At 38.8% G+C, this 17484-nt stretch overlaps 1 protein-coding gene across 15 annotated transcripts in view; it reads left to right on the top strand.

The window, feature by feature from the left end:
- Positions 1–17484, top strand: part of supt20h (SPT20 homolog, SAGA complex component) — a 60832-nt gene that overhangs the window by 39578 nt on the left and 3770 nt on the right. For 10 of the 15 annotated variants that reach the window (XR_015757467.1, XR_015757466.1, XM_043692083.2 and 7 more), the window contains 2 exons: positions 3054–3112; positions 16022–16141. Coding sequence is in view for 13 of the 15 variants with exons in the window: in XM_043692083.2 (XP_043548018.2) it covers positions 3054–3112; positions 16022–16141 (179 nt within the window). In the remaining 2 variants the exon portion in view is untranslated. The remainder of the gene's footprint in view (positions 1–3053; positions 3113–16021; positions 16142–17484) is intronic. The other 5 variants (XM_043692092.2, XM_043692091.2, XM_087988283.1 and 2 more) reach the window with 1 other exon arrangement.

The raw sequence follows: 17484 nt of genomic DNA, 5'->3' as shown, positions 1-17484 counted from the left end.
CCTCTCTTGTTGCTTTAGCTTTTTTTTCACCAAGTACTTTAAATCTGTGTCCTCTCATTCTTCATCTTTTCATGAATGGCAACAGTTTCTCCTTATCAATTCTGTCGAAACAAATATCCTCTCAAGCTTCACATCTCCAAGAAAAATAATCCCAAGTTTACAAATCTGTTTTTGTAGCCTTTTTATTATTTCACTGGCCTGCATGTGTTGCTGATCGCTGATTGCTTGAGAATGATTGGCTCTCTTGGCCCTTTCGCATGGCAGTTAAGGGTCAACTTTGATGTAGAGGGAGTGCATTTCCTCTGATGGCAAGCTGACATATGAGGAGAGATTCAGTTAGTTAGGATTGTATTCACTGGAATTTAGATGAATGATAATAGATGTCACAGAAACCTATAAAATTCTAACAGTGAGATAGGTTGGATGCAGGAAAGATGTTCCCAGTGGAGAGGGAGTCCAGAACCAGGGGTAATAATTTAAGGAGTCAACCTTATAGCACTGAGATGAGGAGAAATTTCTTCACCCATGGAGTGGTGAGTCTGTTGAATTCACTACCACAGAAAGTACTTGAGGCCGGAATGTTATGTATTCAAGAAGAAGCTAGATGTAGGTCTTGTGTGAAAAGGGATTAAGGGATGTGGTGGGGGCTGGGATTAGGGTATTGAGTTTGCATATCAGCCATGATCATGTTGAATGGTGGAGCAGGCAGAAGAGTGTATTTCTGCTCTTATTTTCTATGTTTCCACGTAACCACGTTGCTGTGTACCTGCCATTCTCTTGTAATGTAAGTAGATTTCCTTCCCTAAAATACACTAGTGAACCAAATAGGACTTTACAACAATCAACAGTGCGTATATCCCTTGTGGGCTTCGCAAGCTGGATCTGCATTTGTTATCCATCCCTAACTGCCCTTGAGAAGGTGTCGGTGAGCTGCCTTCCTGAATCACCACAGCCCATTTGTTTAGGGGCACCCTTAGACTATATTATAATTCCAGATTTTATTGAATTCGAACAACGTCATCTGCTATGGTGGGATTCACAGCCATGTTCCCAGAAAATTAGTCGGAGACCCTGGATTACTCATCCACTGACATTACCACTACGTCACCACTTGGCTTCATTCCAGGGCTCATTTTCATGAGTCTTTTCTGCGCTCTGTCTTGCACCTTACATCTATTCTGAAGTGTGGCATCCAGAATTGGTCTCAGTATTCTAGCTGAGACTGAATAAATGTCTTTTACAGGTTCAACATAAACTCCTTATCCTGCATTCTATGCCCTAATTAATAAAGCCTAGGATACTGTATGCTTTATTAACTGCACCCTCAACCTTTCTTGCCACAGTCAATGATCTATGCAAACATATGCCTTGTTCACTCCACTCAATTCATCTATAGATTTGTACTCTTTATTTCATATTGCCTCTCCACATTCTTACAGCAAAAATTAATTCCATTTCTCTGCATCGAACTTCATCTGCCATTTGTCTGTGCATTCTCCCAATTTGTCCACGTCCTTCTGAAGTTCTTCGCAATCCGAACACAATTTATAATGTTTCCAAGTTCCATATCATCTACAAACTTTGGAATTGTGCCCTGTAAGCTAAGGTTTGTGTCATTAATACATTATTAGAAGAGCAAGGGGCCCAGCACACCCCACCTAGGGAACTTCACTTCAAACCTTTCTCCATCATGTAATACATCCAATAACCACAAACCTGTTTCCTGTCACTCAGTCGGTTTCTTACCTGCTAGTGTCCCTTTTAGTCCACAACACCTTTGTTCACAAGTCTGTTGCATAGCACAATTTCCAAGGTCTTTGGCAAGTCCGTATCCACCACATGAAACAGTATCGTCCTCATCAACCTCTCTGTCACCTCTTAAAAAGTTCATTGCCAACATGGATAATCATCTGATAATTATCTGATAGTAGTAAGCATGGTGGCTCAGTGGTTAGCGCTGCTGCCTCACGGGGCCAGGGACCCGGGTTCGATTCCTGCCTCGGGCGACTGTCTGTGTGGAGTTTGCACATTCTCCCCATGTCTGCATGGTTTCCTCCCACAGTCCAAAGATGTGCAGGTTAGGTGAATTGGCCGTGCTAAATTGCCCAGAGTGTTAGGTGCATTAGTCAGGGATAAATATAGGGGAATGGGTCTGGATGGGTTGCTCTTCGGAGGGTTGGTGTGGACTTGTTGGGCCAAAGGGCCTGTTTCCATACTGTATGGAATCCAATCTAATGAAGCATGTGGAATGTATTGAAATTGAATAATCCAAAAGTTATGTTTTCTAACTTAGCCAAAATAAAATTCAATCTGCACTAAATAAAATCAGAAATGAAGTGCTATAACTTGATGCTGCCAATGATGCAGTTTGAAGATGCTATCAAATCTGTTCAGATTCCTTGTGTCAGATTGCATAACTTGTCTAAACTGACACAGTTGTTAGGTTAAAGTTTTAATCTTATTATGACCAAAATCTGAATTCAGATTTCTTTTTTGGATTTTTTTGGCTATCATTGTTTTGTTTTTCATATTTGTTGGAGATCTTAAACATGAGATTTTATTGTTAAGAAGCATAACACTTCAACACTTTTGTTAGTGCAATGAGCACTCAAAATCAGAAGTGACGATCACTTAATTTGTGTCCCAATATGTTAATAAATGTTTAGCTGCAATATTATTGTGCATACTCAAATGTTAAAAGCAGCGAATTGTTCATGGTGTTGATCATGGCATTTAGAGCAGGGATATGTGTATTATTCTTAATTTTATGGCTACTTTTAAATTGTCTCATTTCATCATAGAAGTTGCATCTGCTTGTAGGTTCCAGGACAGCGACAGGTCTTTTCCTTTAAAAGGATATTTTGCTCTGGAGTAGTGTTACTATATACTAGATACAAGACATGTTAATCTATTTGGAAATGTGACATTATAAATGCATTGCAAATATCAGATATGTATATACACTTAAATTCTTTTACCTGAACAAAAATAGTGACTTTGAACCAAATGATTTACTATTCACAGAAAATAATATGTTATTGTTTTCCTTATAGGTGGTTCATTTGTTGGTTTAAAAAATTCTCCTGGTTTCCGACCATTGAATTTGCTTCAGGTAGGATTCATTGCGATTGTAATAGAGTATCCTGTATTATTTGAATTCATTGTTAGTTAAAGTCAACTTCCCTGCCCTGGTTCTGAGATAACAGTTGCCTATGATGTTTCAGTGGTATTTTTGAAATATGGAACATGCATGTTTCTAATGGCATGTCAAGTTTAAATTCTGCTCAAGTTCAGCCCACAACTTGAACTTAAGAATTCCAAACAGCAACAACATGAATATCAATCTCACAGCTACTTTGATTTGAATATTTGTTAGTGCCAGCTGAGAACAGGATTCATTTTACATAGAGACATAGAATCTCCATTTTAGCCCCAATTTCCTCTTCTCCACAGTATTCCGGCCTCTAATAGCAATTAAATCAAAATTGATTTTTAATAACTAAGGCAAAATATGTATCATGCCTTTGAGCAATTGAAGTTTTTGCTATGTAAATTTTCCAAAGGTTGGAACATCAAAGTTAGCTGACATTATAGATAGTTCTCTGTTGGCACAATTCCTTTCCCAATCAAAACTGCTATGTACACTCTTTGTTTTGCAATAGCTCAGGTCTGTATTAAATTCAGACATTCCATTATAACATTAGTATTTGTTGCTACCAATTAGGAACTCTGAATTAATGATGAACAAATTATTTGAGGAAATAGTTATCCTTCATTTATTAGAATCCTCCATCAGTGAATGAAAAGCTTTCTAAACTGCCATAAACTGCAGGCAAAACCAACCATGTAAATAGTAACTCTGGAAATCAGAACAGTAAAACATTAGTAGCAGATTCCAGGGGGAAAAGTAACTACAGATTTGTAGGCCATATGTGACATAAGCTATAGTTCAGACTATGCAATAATAACATGTTTACTGCAGTAAGGATTCTTAAACGTTTCAGTGTCACCAGGAAAGTTTGAAGATAAATTATTTTAAATAATCATTTATTTTTCTTTAAAGCTATAATTTATGCTAAAACGTGACTCTGATTGAGAGCACTGTGTATACATATGTATTATAGAGTCATAGTTATACAGCACGGATAAATGGAAACAGACTCTTCGATCCAATTAGGCCGTGCCAACGAATTCCTAAGCTGATCTGGTCCCGTATGCCAGTATTTGGTCCCTTTCCCTCTAAACCCTTCCAATTCATGTAACCAACCTTTTAAATGATGGAATTGTACTCATCTCCACAACCTCCACTGGCAGCTCGTTCCATGCATGCACCACCCTCTGCATGAAAAAATTGCTCCTCAGGTCCCTTAAGCGTTTGCCCTTTAGTTTTGGACTTCCCTACCCTGGGAAAAATACCTTGGCTATTGACCCTTTCCATGTCCCTCATGATTTTATAAACCTCAATAAGGTCACCTCTCAGCCTCTGCCGATCCAGAGAAAAAACTCCCAGTCTATTTAGCCTCTCCCTATAGCTCAAACCCTGCAATCCCTGGCAACATCCTTGTAAATCTTTTTTGAACTCTTTAATGTTTAACAGCATCTTTCCTATAGTAGGGAGACCAGAATTGACCGTAGTATTCTAAAAGTAGCCTCATCAATGTCCTGTACAGTTACAACATGACATCCCAACTCCTATACTCAATGCATTGAACAATAAGGGTAAGCATACCAAACACCTTTTTACCTTGTCTACCTGTGACTCCATTTTCAAGGAACTGTGCACCTGCACCCAGAGGTCCTTTAGTTCAGTGACATGTTCCCAGAGTCCTACCATTAACTGCATAAGTTCTGCCTTACCAAAATGCAATATTTCACCTTTGTCTAAATTAAACTCAATCTGCCACTGCGTGGCCCTAGCTTCTGACAAAGTTTTGGGATACACCTGATCAGATGCCAGCGATTTGTCCACCTTTATGCATTCTAAGAATGCCATCACCACCTCTTCTGTAATATGGATGCTTTTCAAGATGTATGTATTTTATCAGAAATTGTTTGAAAAAAAAGTCTGAGATGTCTGTGCTGCCTCTCCAAAGGGTGATTCATCTGTGCTGTTCCTGGTCTTCTCTCCATGGCCCTGCACGTTCTTCCTTTTCGAAGAATGATTCAGTTTCTCTTTAATGCCTCAATCAAGCTTGCATCCATCACATGTTTCGGCAGCAAACTTAACCAGTCATTTTGTGAAGAAGTTTCTGCACATGTCTGCATTGCTTTTTCTTTGCCAACTAACATATTTGTCCCCCTCGTTCTCGATTCTCTACCACTGGAGGCAATTTTGCCCAGGCAAATCTGTCCACTCCTCTCAGAGTTTTGAATACATCAATCTTCTCTCAAGGAAAATAAACACAAATGTAGTCGGTTCTGCTGAAACGTGCATTTCTTCAACACGAATTGGCTGTAATGCAATTGAAGAATTTAGACCATTATTTGTAGAATGCGAACCTTCCTTACCTGTATTGGTTATAACACGATTTCAGTCCCATTAATTTAAATGGTGCTGCTATTATGTGATTTTCTAATATCACAGGATTGGAACCATCATGTCATATCAGGCCCAACCATAATGCGTACAAATGAATAACACATGCAACTAATTTAACTATATTGCTTTTACTTTTGTTATTGAGATCCTATGTGCCACATTAATCTTTATTGAGCAAAACATAACTTTATCTTGATAGAATCTATATCTGTCCAGTTCAAGTTCAGCTGTTCAAACAACATTTTAGCATTCCTAAAAGTAAGAGAGTTAATTTAATGACTAAATTAAGATGAGTCAAGTCTGTTCCTCTTGATTAATACAATAAATTGAAAAAGCTTTGTACTCCTCCTATTAGATGTATTGTGCATAATTTAGAATCATTGAAGGGACCTGACAATGGTAGTTATAATTCACATTCATGTACAAACCAGAATTATTGGTAATTAAGAGATAAATGCTGCCTTCGAACTGATTTGAGGTTCCGAAACCATATTGCAATAACCGTGTTAGTCATTTTAAATTTAAATTATGAGACAGATGCAGAATCAAATAATTTTAGTTAGCCTTAATCATACAAATACAAGAAACATAACATGAAAACTAAAATACTATGCACTAAGAACAGATTAAAGTTGAAATGCTATGGATCACTTTTTATTAATTAAGTTGCTGTGTATTATTATGTTATTTTAGTTTGACAATTAAACTATTAATTTCACTATTTATGGCCACTAGTCCCTTGCTAAGAAGATTGTATAATAATTTGATTTGATTTAAGCCATTATTTTCTTTTAACACTGAGGTAGCAACCCAGTGAAATTTGCATGCATTGATATTCTTGATCCAACAATTCAGGACACATGCTGCGGTGCTTCAGCATCTTGTGCTTTCAAAATCCCTCATGCAGTTTTTACAAACATTTTGCCACAACTTGTTTGGAAAAGCATTTAGGCGTACGTCCATGTATTTCTATACTTGTACAACACTGAATCTTCACTTTGCATTTCCATTCCAGCTTGGACTTGTGCCAGTCAAATTCATAGTATGGAAGTGTGTTTATGTTCTTGCATCATTTCTATTTTGGTCATGCTGTCACATCTAACAAAAAAAATTGTCTTTTAATATGAGGAAGACTACCATCTGAAAATAGTAAAAATTTCTGAGGCAAATGTTCTAAAGTTTATGAATAGTTAATTGAGTAAGAACATGTCTGTGGTACAGCATCAAATATTTGAACAATCAATAAAAAAAAACACATATTTGAAAGCATTCACCAATAACCTACATAGCTGTAACAACGGAATAACACTCGCAGACAGATTGTGCATATATACACACATATCTATGCATATGATGTTATTATAAACATTTAGCATCTAAAGCCTTAAAACTGAGGCAGAGAACTCAAAGTGGTAAATACTTGAATGATTGTTTCCTGTCTAAGGTAATGATTATTATCCTTATCCTGACTGCCACTAATTAAATAAAAACTCTGTCCCTTTTGGGATGATGCAGTGGTATGCTGTGCAGGCAGGTGTAATGTTTTGATTCAGAGTATATCTTTTAAAGGTTCTATAATGTGTTATCTTAAAGAATTTTTACATAACTTACAAGCAGAGATGTATACATGCACAGAAGGAATATGATGACTGTTTTTGATATGTAATCATTATTGGCATATAGCAATGCATCTAATTGTTTCAAAATTTAGTAAGAGTCACTTATAATGGTTCCTTTTTATCAAAGTGTTATAAGTTCCTTGTGCTTTTCAAAAATAGCTTTTGCTCAAAGTGAAATTTTCTTGAAGAATAATAATTGCATATCAAACTTTGGCACTAACAGAAATATATTTAAAATGAAAGTAGAACTCAATATCTTAATGCAAAAGCCAAGGCTTAAGTGTTTTCAGCCATCTTCAGCCAGAAGTGTCAAGTAGATGATCCATCTCTCCCTTCCTCCTCAGAATGTCCGCATCAGAGGCCCCAGTAATAAACCAGTTCAATTCATTGCACATGATGATGAGAAAAGGTTGAACACTCTGAGCATTAGTTCCTGATAACATCTTGTCTGTAGTGTTGAAAACTTTGTGCTCCAACTCATGCATCTAGCCAAGCTGTTCCATTACAGGTACAACATTAGCAGCTATCTGACAATGTCGAAAATTGCCAGATATGTTCTCTTCACAGAAAACAGGACAAGTCCAATCATCACCACTACAGTCTATTCTTAATCTTCAGCAAAGAAATGGGAGGATGTCACAAACAGTGCTATCAACAGCACTTACTCAGCAATTGCTCATCAATTGTCACTGTTCTGTGAGAACCACTAGGCTCCAGACTTCATTACAAAAACTGAATTCCAAAGGTGAGGTGAGAGGATATGCTGTTGACATCAAGGCAGCCTTTGACTGAGGCATCAAGTAAGCCTAATAAAAGTGCAGTTGATGACAATTAGGACTATTGCATCTAGTTCTGCATGCCACACATTAGGAAGGTTATGAGAGCTTTGGAGAGATTGCTAAAAGGATCCATGATAATGTTGCAGGAATGATGAACTTGAATTTGAAGGTGGATTGGAAAGTTTAGAACTGTTTTCCTTAAAGAAAATGTGGCTGTGAGGAAGTTTGGTGATGGTATTCAAAATCATGAGGAGTTTGGACAGGTTAGGTAGGGAAATATCATTTCTATTAATGGCGCAGTTGAGAATGTGTAGGGGTAGATTAAAAAGGAAGAAGCAGAAGAGATACGAAAGGAAAATGTTCATACAGCGAGTGATTAAGGTCTAGATATCTCTTCCTCATAATTGTGGTGGAGGCAAATTAATTCAAATATTCAGAATGAAATTACACCATCATCTGAAAATGTGCAGGATTAGGGCAGAAGACAGGCAATTGACATTGGGCTCATGCAGAGATTCTGTACTGTAACAGAACTGTGATTCTGAGGGTAAATTCTCTACTAGTTAAAGTTAAGATTAGAGTCAGACCTTGTCCAAAGGAAGATTGTTCCAATTGTTAAGGATCAATCATTTCAACCCAGAGCATCTATAGGTGTTCTTCAGGGAAGTATTCAGTTATATTTATTGGTTTCAAAGGTCGGCGCAACATCGAGGGCCGAAGGGCCTGTACTGCACTGTAATGTTCTATCTATCAATCTATCTATCTATCTATCTATATTCAGCTGCCTCATTGATTACCTTCCCTCCCTCATAAGGTCATACGTGGATACATAATTGCACAGTGCTCAATCCCATTTGTAATTCCACATACTGAAGTAGTCTGTGCCTGCATGCAACAAGACCTGGACAACATTTGGGTATGAGCAGATTAGTTGCAAGTAAGATTTGCACCACCTGTGTCAGGCAATGACCATCTCCCAAAAGAAATTTCTTTCCTTAACATTAATGCATTGCCTTCAGTGAATCTCCCACTGTTATTCTGAGGTTACCATTGATCAGAAATTTAAGTGGACCAGCTGCATAAGTCTAAGAGCAGATCAGATGCTGGGAAGTCTGTGCCCAATAACTCACCTCCTGACTTGCCAAAGCTTGCCACAGTCTATAAGGTTCAAGTCAGGAGTGTAATGAATCATTCTGCACTGCCTGGATAGGTGCAGCTCCAATAAGATTCTATAATATTGACATCATCCCTGGACAAAGCAACCCACTTAATTGCAATCATGTCCACCAAGTTAAACATTCACTCCCTTCCCCATTGACACAAGGTGGCAGCAGTATGTAACCCAAAAAAGGTGCACTGCAGCGAGTTGCAAGGCTCTTCTGACAGTATGATCCAAACTTGTGGCAAATGCCAACTTGAAGAACAGGAGTTCAACAGCAAAGTATACACATGTTTTTAAGCATTTGGTTTTGCCTGTGAAGACCAAGAATTTCCAATACTATGCATTTAATGCTGTTAATTGGCATTAATTAACTTGACATGATAGCACTTTACTTCACTCTGAATACTGATTTCACTGCTGATTGGCATTTGTTTATTTCTGATGTGAAGAACTGTGTGTTTGTACTTATGACAGGAGAAAGATCATGTAATGTTGTTTCTTCAATCTGAATTCCTTTTGAAAATGCTTTAATCTCTAACATAACTCCTTTGTTCTAGAGGTTAGTAAACAAAATTTGAGGGGGCGGGGAAAACAGACAATTGTGGATGCTGGAAATCCAAAACAAAAATTGCTGGAGAAACTTAGCAGATCTGGCAACATCTGTTTCATTTCCAGTGACCCTCCTTCAGAACCCCAATAGTTTTGATGAAGGGTCACTAGACATAAAGCATTAGCTCTGCTTTTTCTGTACAGATGCTACTGGATTTGATGAGTTTCTCGAGGAATTTCTGTTTTGTTTTTGATCTCGAGGGATTTCGGATCATATACAGGCAGGTTAACAGATGGAAAACAATAAGAATAAATGGATTTCTAAGTTTGCTGATGGCAAAAACTAGGTAGAAATGTGAATTGTGAGGAGAATGCAAAGAGGCTTCAAGTGGATTTATTCATTCATGGGATACGGATATCACTAGCTAAGCCCATTTGTAATTGTCCTTGAAACGGTGAGCTGCCTTCTTGAACCACTGTAATCATAGTCTAGGTAAATCCACAGCGCTATAAGGGCAAAATATAATGGGTAAAAATGTGAAGTTAACCATTTTAGTAGGAAAAGTATAAAATGCAGAGTATTTCTTTAATGTTGAGACATTTGGAAATGCTGATGTCCAAAGGGACCAGAGTCTCTTTGCTGATGATTTGGAAGGCAAACGATATGTTGGCCTTTTCTTGCTAGAGAATATGAGTACAGAAGTAAAGAAGTCTTGCTTTATTTGCTTAGAAAGTGTGGGCTGCAGATGCTGGTTTTCAGAGTTGAGAGTGTGGTGCTGGAAAAGCACAGCAATCTGCAGCATCCGAGGAGCAGGAAAATTGACATTTCGGGCATAAGCCCTTCAACAGGAATGTAAGCCCTTCGTATGTGTAGTGTCTTGATAACTCAAAAACTGAAATATTGTGTGCAGATCTGGCCTCATTACCTAAGGAAAGGTATAGTTGCCATAGACTGTGTTCAACAAAGGTTCATCAGACTGAGACTGGAAACTCTCTCCTCAAGAATCAAAGGTTTAGCAGAAAGAAAGATGATCTCACTGAAACATGCTAGATGTGAGTGATCGGAGGATAGTGCATGAAGATGTCATATGAGGGAGAAAATCAACCATGGTCTACTTCAATGGTGTAGCAGGTTTGAGGTTGAATGATCAACCAGCCTTTTCAATAAATTAGATTCTGTTTTGCAGAACAATACATTTTTGGACATGTCAATTGATGGAACCAAATATTGTACACTGATGTTCTACACTGTTATGCTTTGCATTCAAGAAACCGTCCGGAAATGTAATAGATTTGTTGTGTTTGCATTAGCTTCTCTAATATATAATCAAATTTACTGTTTAATAAATCTAGGTTGTAATATTCTAGTGAGTGTTCTTGAGAGGTCTAGGGTATACATACCTTTTTTTTAGGATGGCAGGTAAAATTGAGAAAGCTATTGTTAAAACAAAGACTTATCCTTAGCTTTTCAAACAGCCATGGAGTACAAATGCAAGAAGATTCTGCAAAACCTTTAAAAATGGCTGATTGGGTCCCAGCTGTGATGTTATGTAAAAATTGGATATAATATTTTAGGAAGAATTTCAAACTCTCCAAAACAGTACAGAAGAAATTTATTGGAATGGTGCAAAGATGCAGGGACAAGAGAAACTGAGGTTGTTTTCCTTGGAGTAGAGCTTTAAAAGGGAAGATTTAACAGAGTTGTTCAAGATCATGAAGGGTTTTGTTAAGTAAATAAGGAAGAACTGTTTCCAGGAGTGGAAGATAAGTAACTAAAGGTTACAGGTTTCAGGTATTTGACAAAGAAACCAGAGGGAAGATGAGAATTGATATTAGGTAAAACGTTTTATGATTTATATGATTTTGCACTGAGTGAAATATTGGGGAAACAGCTTGGACAATAATTTTCAAAAATTTATTTGATGAGGGGAAAAATTTGCACAGCTGTGGGGAATTGGAAAAGGAATGGAATAAATTGAAGCAATTGTCTAAAGAGTGAAAGAGAGACGTGAGCAATCCTAAAAGCTCTCAATATTATAACACATAGCTAACAATCTCTCTCTTTCTCAAAAGATCTACTTAAGTTTTCTGAAGCCCACCTCTGCATACTTGTCACGATAGGTTTGGCAGCATTAGAGAAATGATAAGTTATTATTGTTTAGGCCTGTGACTATTGATCAGAACTGGGAAAAGTTAGAAATATAGTAAAATTTAAGCAAATAAAAGCTCAGAGGATGGGAAAAAAAACAAAAAGGAAAGTCTGCGATCATGTGGAATGTGTAAGAGATTAAATGTCTAAATGGTCATGGTACAAGTCGAAGAGAGTCATGATGGGGCAAGTCAAGAAGTAAAAGATATTTCTAGAAAAACTGTGAAACAGAATTATGAATAGCTAGCAGAAGAAAGATGTGTAAGGTAAAGCAAACAGGAAAAAATATAAAGAAAATGAAAAGGCAGAGTTTATGATTTAAAATTCGTGAACTCACTGGGATGCAGCAGGAAGCTCACGATAGAAAGTTCAGAGTGCGAAGAAGGTGGAGAATTAACGTAAGAGGCAACTCAGATTTGTGAGCTGTTTGGAGGTGTCCTGCAAAGTGGTCACCAAGTCTGCATTTGGCTGTCTCATTGTTGAGGAAGCCATGTCATGAGTAGTAAATGCAGTGCTCATTTGAAAATATGTGAATCACTGTTTCATCTGTAAGCAGTGTTTCAGACAATGATGGTGAGAAGAGAGAAGATAAAAGGCAGCGTTTACATCTCTTTGGTTTGCATGGAATTGTACTGTGGGAAAAGGGGAGAGAGAGAGTAAATAAGGAGTAGACCAGGGAATTATGTAGAGAGCAGCCCCTTCAGACAGCTGACAGGGGACACTGTCATCTTCAACACCCTTCCCTTCCATAGCACCTTACCGTGTAAGTGAGGAGATGCAACACATGCTCTTCCCTTAATGTCCAAGGTCCCAAATCATTAACAATTAAACTTGTTCTTCTTTAAATTTAGAATACTGCATTCTCTACTCCTGAAATAGCCTCTCTGTTGGAGACAGCAAATAGAATGGGTAACTGCTTTGCAGATCATCTCTGTCCAAGCTACAAACATAACCCTAACACTACAGCTGTCCATTTAACTCTCCATCAGACTTTCCTTCTGATCTGACATGTTAGACGTGTTTTTGGACACTGCTTCAAAAAGGCTGAAACTGACTAACAAAATATATTTTAATAAATATTACAAAGAAAATTTGCTGAGATAGAATGAAGAAAGCTCCACATATCCTAGCAAGCTTTCAGTGTTTTAGTCATATGATCATGCATAATTTAATCCTGTAAACTGCATGTCAGGTGTTGTAGCTCGGTTGAGCTCATTCAGTGTAAAGCAGTAGAGTTATGGCACTGTTCCAATGAAGCTGTTTGGAAACTTCCAATTTGTTCACAAACGTAACCCTGAGCAACCACTTGCTTCTTATGTTAGACCTTCACATTGCTGCCAATCAAACATTTCTGACCTCAACTTCGTGCTATGTTCTGATGTAGCTCAACCCCAGCTTGAGGAATAGCACCTCAGTGTTCTGAGTAAGCACTTTGCAACTTCCTGGATGTGACGGTTTTAGATCATTAACTCTGCCCTATGTTTGTTTCTTTTTCCTTGCTGTTTTTTTAACACACTCTGTTTTTGAATGGCAACTGTTCATAATCCTGCAATTAACATCTCTTCTAGCTGTATCTATCATATCTTCACTCATACCAGAACCAATTCGTTTGGCCTTGCACCTTATATCATGAAATGTTTCATCATTAATCTCTCAAATCTTATCATACACTTTCCATTTTGTTTTTCCCCCAGCATCTCCCTTTCACTTGCTCAAAACTTCTTGCATTCTGATGAAAGGACATAGATCTGAAACAGTGGCCTAATTTTTCACCATGAGGAGACCCTGCCATGATGAAAATGTTGAAAATATCCAAGTCTCACCTTGCAGTCATAGAGATCGAAAGCACAGAAAAAAGGTCCTTTGGACCATTGCAACTGTATTGGTCAAAACCAGCCACTGAACTATTCTATCTTGGCACATAGCCTTATATGTGATTTGCACATCTAAATACTTCTGAAATGTTATGAACATTTCTGCCGCCTTTATAAGCAGAGAGTTGCATATTCCTCTCACCCTCTGGGTGAAAGATCTTCCTCATGTCTCCTTTAAATCTTCTGCCCTTTATGTTAAATCGATGCAACATCCCTCCCAAATTGATCCTTCCATCAAGAGAAACGTTTCTTCCTGTCTACCCTATCCAAACCCTACATATTTTGTACATCTCAATTATGTCCCCTGTCTATCTCCTCTGTTGCTGGGTAAACAACCCCAGTTTGTCCAATTTTTCTTCATAGCTGGAACTGTCCAGCCCCCAAAGCAACATCCTGGTAAATCTGTGTACCCTTTCCCATGCAATCATTTCCCTCCTTTACTGTGGATTCCAGAACTACACACACTACTTCTGGGCGGCACGGTGGCACAGTGGTTAGCACTGCTGCCTCATAGCGCCAGAGACCCGGGTTCAATTCCTGCCTCAGGCGACTCTCTGTGTGGAGTTTGCACATTCTCCCCGTGTCTGCGTGGGTTTCCTCCGGGTGCTCCGGTTTCCTCCTACAATCCAAAAATGTGCAGGTTAGGTGAATTGACCTTGCTAAATTGCCCGTAGTGTTAGCTGAAGGGGTAAATGTAGGAGTATGGGTCTGGGTGGTATACGCTTCGGCGGGTCGGTATGGACTTGTTGGGCCGAAGGGCCTGTTTCCACACTGTAAGTAATCTAATCTACTCTAGCAGTGGCCTAACCAACATTGTATACAGTTCCAGCATAATCAATTTGCTCTCAAATTGTATGCTTCAACTAATAAAGACAAGTATACCATATGCTGTCTTAACCACTTAACCACCTATTCTGATACTTTAAGGGACCACAATGCACACACACACCAAGGTCCCTCTGAATCTCAGTAGTTCCAATGGCCGTACCCATGTTGTCCTGCCCAAGTGCATCACCTCACATTTACCTGATTTAATTCCATTTGCCACTGATGAGCCCATCAAAGAATGGTGGGTGGAAGTAAGCACTAAATTGGCCTATGGAGTCAGCAGCCATGAGCAATGAGTAAAGTGGCATGGACTGACATAAAGTACATGAGTGGCTATGAGAGTTGAGTAGAGATCTTTAGGTGGCATGGATTGGCTTTGGTGAGGCATAGAGAATCTGAGAGATTAAAGGTAAGTGCTGATGGAATATTTCAATATTTGGCCGTAGAGCTGGAGCACTGAGGCAGGCTCCGTGCTCAGCCCACCTCAGGAACTGGCAGCCTATCCATCCAGATTGCCGACACATTGAGATGGGAGATCTGCCTGACCCAGGATCAAAAATCATCATCATTGACTCTTTCTCTCCTCCCGTGTGTGTAATACATCATATAGCCTGTTGTGTTTATTTCAGATTTCCAGCAGTCAACGCATTTCTATTCAGGGTCTAACAGATGAAAATATTGGTTTTGAAAGTTTGGCTTGCAGTTGGAGTGCCACCCGATTGCATTTCTTTCAGTACCCTTTAGGGTTTGGGGGCAGGAGATTAAATCAAATCAACACATATGAGAATTCCAGGCAATCCAGCTCTCAACAAAGCTGTTAAGTATCATTCATACATGTCTCAGTGGCTGAATTACAAGTCCTCCCATTATCGCCAACTTGTGAAACTTCAGATATTTCACCAAGGAAAATGAAATACCACCCTGAAGAAATCCATCACCTTTTTAAACTTTGTTTGTAACCTGTGACAACACAGAAGCTGTGAGATAGTGCATCCCTTCTCCTAAGTGAAATATCTGCGCAGTGTGTCAATTTGAACATGGATACTTAAATCCACCGAGACAAAGTTAATACAGGATCCTGTTGAGGGGTAGGATGTTGATTAGCAAATGAGATCGTACACAATCTTGATACTTTGTGAAACTGACTTCCGTCATTTGGATTGCCAAGTGGGGAAAATGATTAACCTGCTGTTCCTAACTGTGCTACCCGAAATGTAACTCCACACTGTGGTTGGCTCCTAATGTTTTCTGAATTCACTTAGCAAGTTTAGCCATATCGAGATGGGAAAAATTATGCCCTTGTCACCATGACTTTTTTTTCAAAAGCAATGAATTTAAACTTTCTTAACGGCCTTATTTCATTTTCAGACAGACTTTGAAAAATGATAATGAATGTTTCTCTATGTAAGCTCTTAAAATGCCTCTGGGCCAAAAAAAGAGATGTAGTTCTAAGGATAATACAGTGTAATCCAAATTTAGATAGTCGTTTTGTCTTTATTTTACATTTTTAATCCTATCCCAGCTCTCAAGTTGCCCGCCAGTGATCTTCAATCCACTACAGCAGCAACAGCTCCCCCAGTTTTCTCAGCAACAGTCATCCCAGCAGTCTGCAATCTCCAGCCCTCAACAGCAGGGAGAACAGGTGCATTTTCTTTACATGTTACAAAGCTAGTAAGTTGACTCACTAAAAGCAGGCTGCAAAACACAACTGAACCATGCAGTTGTGAATGCAGCTTTTGAAATGACAAGAATGTAAATCTTAAAATATGGGAAAACTAAAGCTACTAGGGCTGGGATATTCCTCTTACACACTTTCCAGTATATGATGTTCCTTGACCGTTTCTATAAAATGGACAGCAAAATTGAAACCTGCACTTCCACACGTCATTTATTGTAGCCATTGCTCCCCATGCAGTCTCCTCTACATTGGAGAAACTGGACGCCTTCTCGCAGAGCGCTTTAGAGAACATCTCTGGGACACCCGCATTAATCAACTCCACCGCCCTGTGGCCGAACATTTCAACTCCCCCGCCCCACTCTACCGAGGACATGCAGGTCCTGGGCCGCCTCCATCGCCGCCCATTGCCTGGAGGAAGAACATCTTATCTTCCGCCTTGGGACCCTTCAAGCCCAAGGCATCAATGTGAACTTCACCAGTTTCCTCAATTCCCCTCCCCCACCTTACCCTAGTTTCAACCATCCAGCTCAGCACCGACCTCATTACCTGTCAAATTTCCGTCCCACCTATCCATTCAAACTCTCCTCTCTGACCTATCACCTTTACCCCCACCTCCATCCTCCTCTTGCACTTTTAGCTACCTTCCCCCCACCCCTCCCATTTTTTCTGTCCCCCCCCCTCCCCCGAGGCACCTAGCCTCATTCCTGATGAAGGGCTCTGGCCCGAAACATCAATTCTCCTGCTCCTCGGATGTTGCCTGACCTGCTGTGCTTTTCCAGCAACGCACACTCGACTCTGATCTCCAGCATCTGCAGACCTCACTTTCTCCTAGACACTCAAACTTGCTTTGCAATAATGGTGAAACAATATCATATTCTAATTTATGATTAACATTGACAAGCTTAATTTGTAGTATCCATGTCATTTGAGATGTGCAAAGTTTAATTCTTTTTAATCTGAAAACATTTTTGAAAAACAATTTAGCTAAAGTATAATACTACTTCATTAAAATAGATTAATATCTAGTGTGGTCAACAAATGAAATAGATAAATATTGTTAGCACATTAAATCAATAAATAAATTTGAATGCTAATATTATAAAATATTTGAATATTTTATACATATTTTTGTTTGCCTGGAGGTGATCATTTTCATGGTTAGAGTGAGACACAACCCTAGTGTAATTCCCTGGCTAGAACTGGAGTGAATTTTGGTTTTCAATTGCTTAATTCTCCTAAATATCAAAACAGTATTGACACTGATTGGGTGCTGTTTGTTTGTGTCCAAAAGGGTGTTTCAGTCTTAG

The sequence above is a fragment of the Chiloscyllium plagiosum genome, unplaced genomic scaffold (assembly GCF_037043375.1).
Source record: "Chiloscyllium plagiosum isolate Xiang-an unplaced genomic scaffold, Cpla_swu_hap1 HiC_scaffold_6, whole genome shotgun sequence".
Classification (NCBI taxonomy): Eukaryota; Metazoa; Chordata; class Chondrichthyes; order Orectolobiformes; family Hemiscylliidae; genus Chiloscyllium; species Chiloscyllium plagiosum.
The sequence above is the reverse complement of the archived record's forward strand: the minus strand, read 5'-3'. Positions and strand labels throughout refer to the sequence as shown.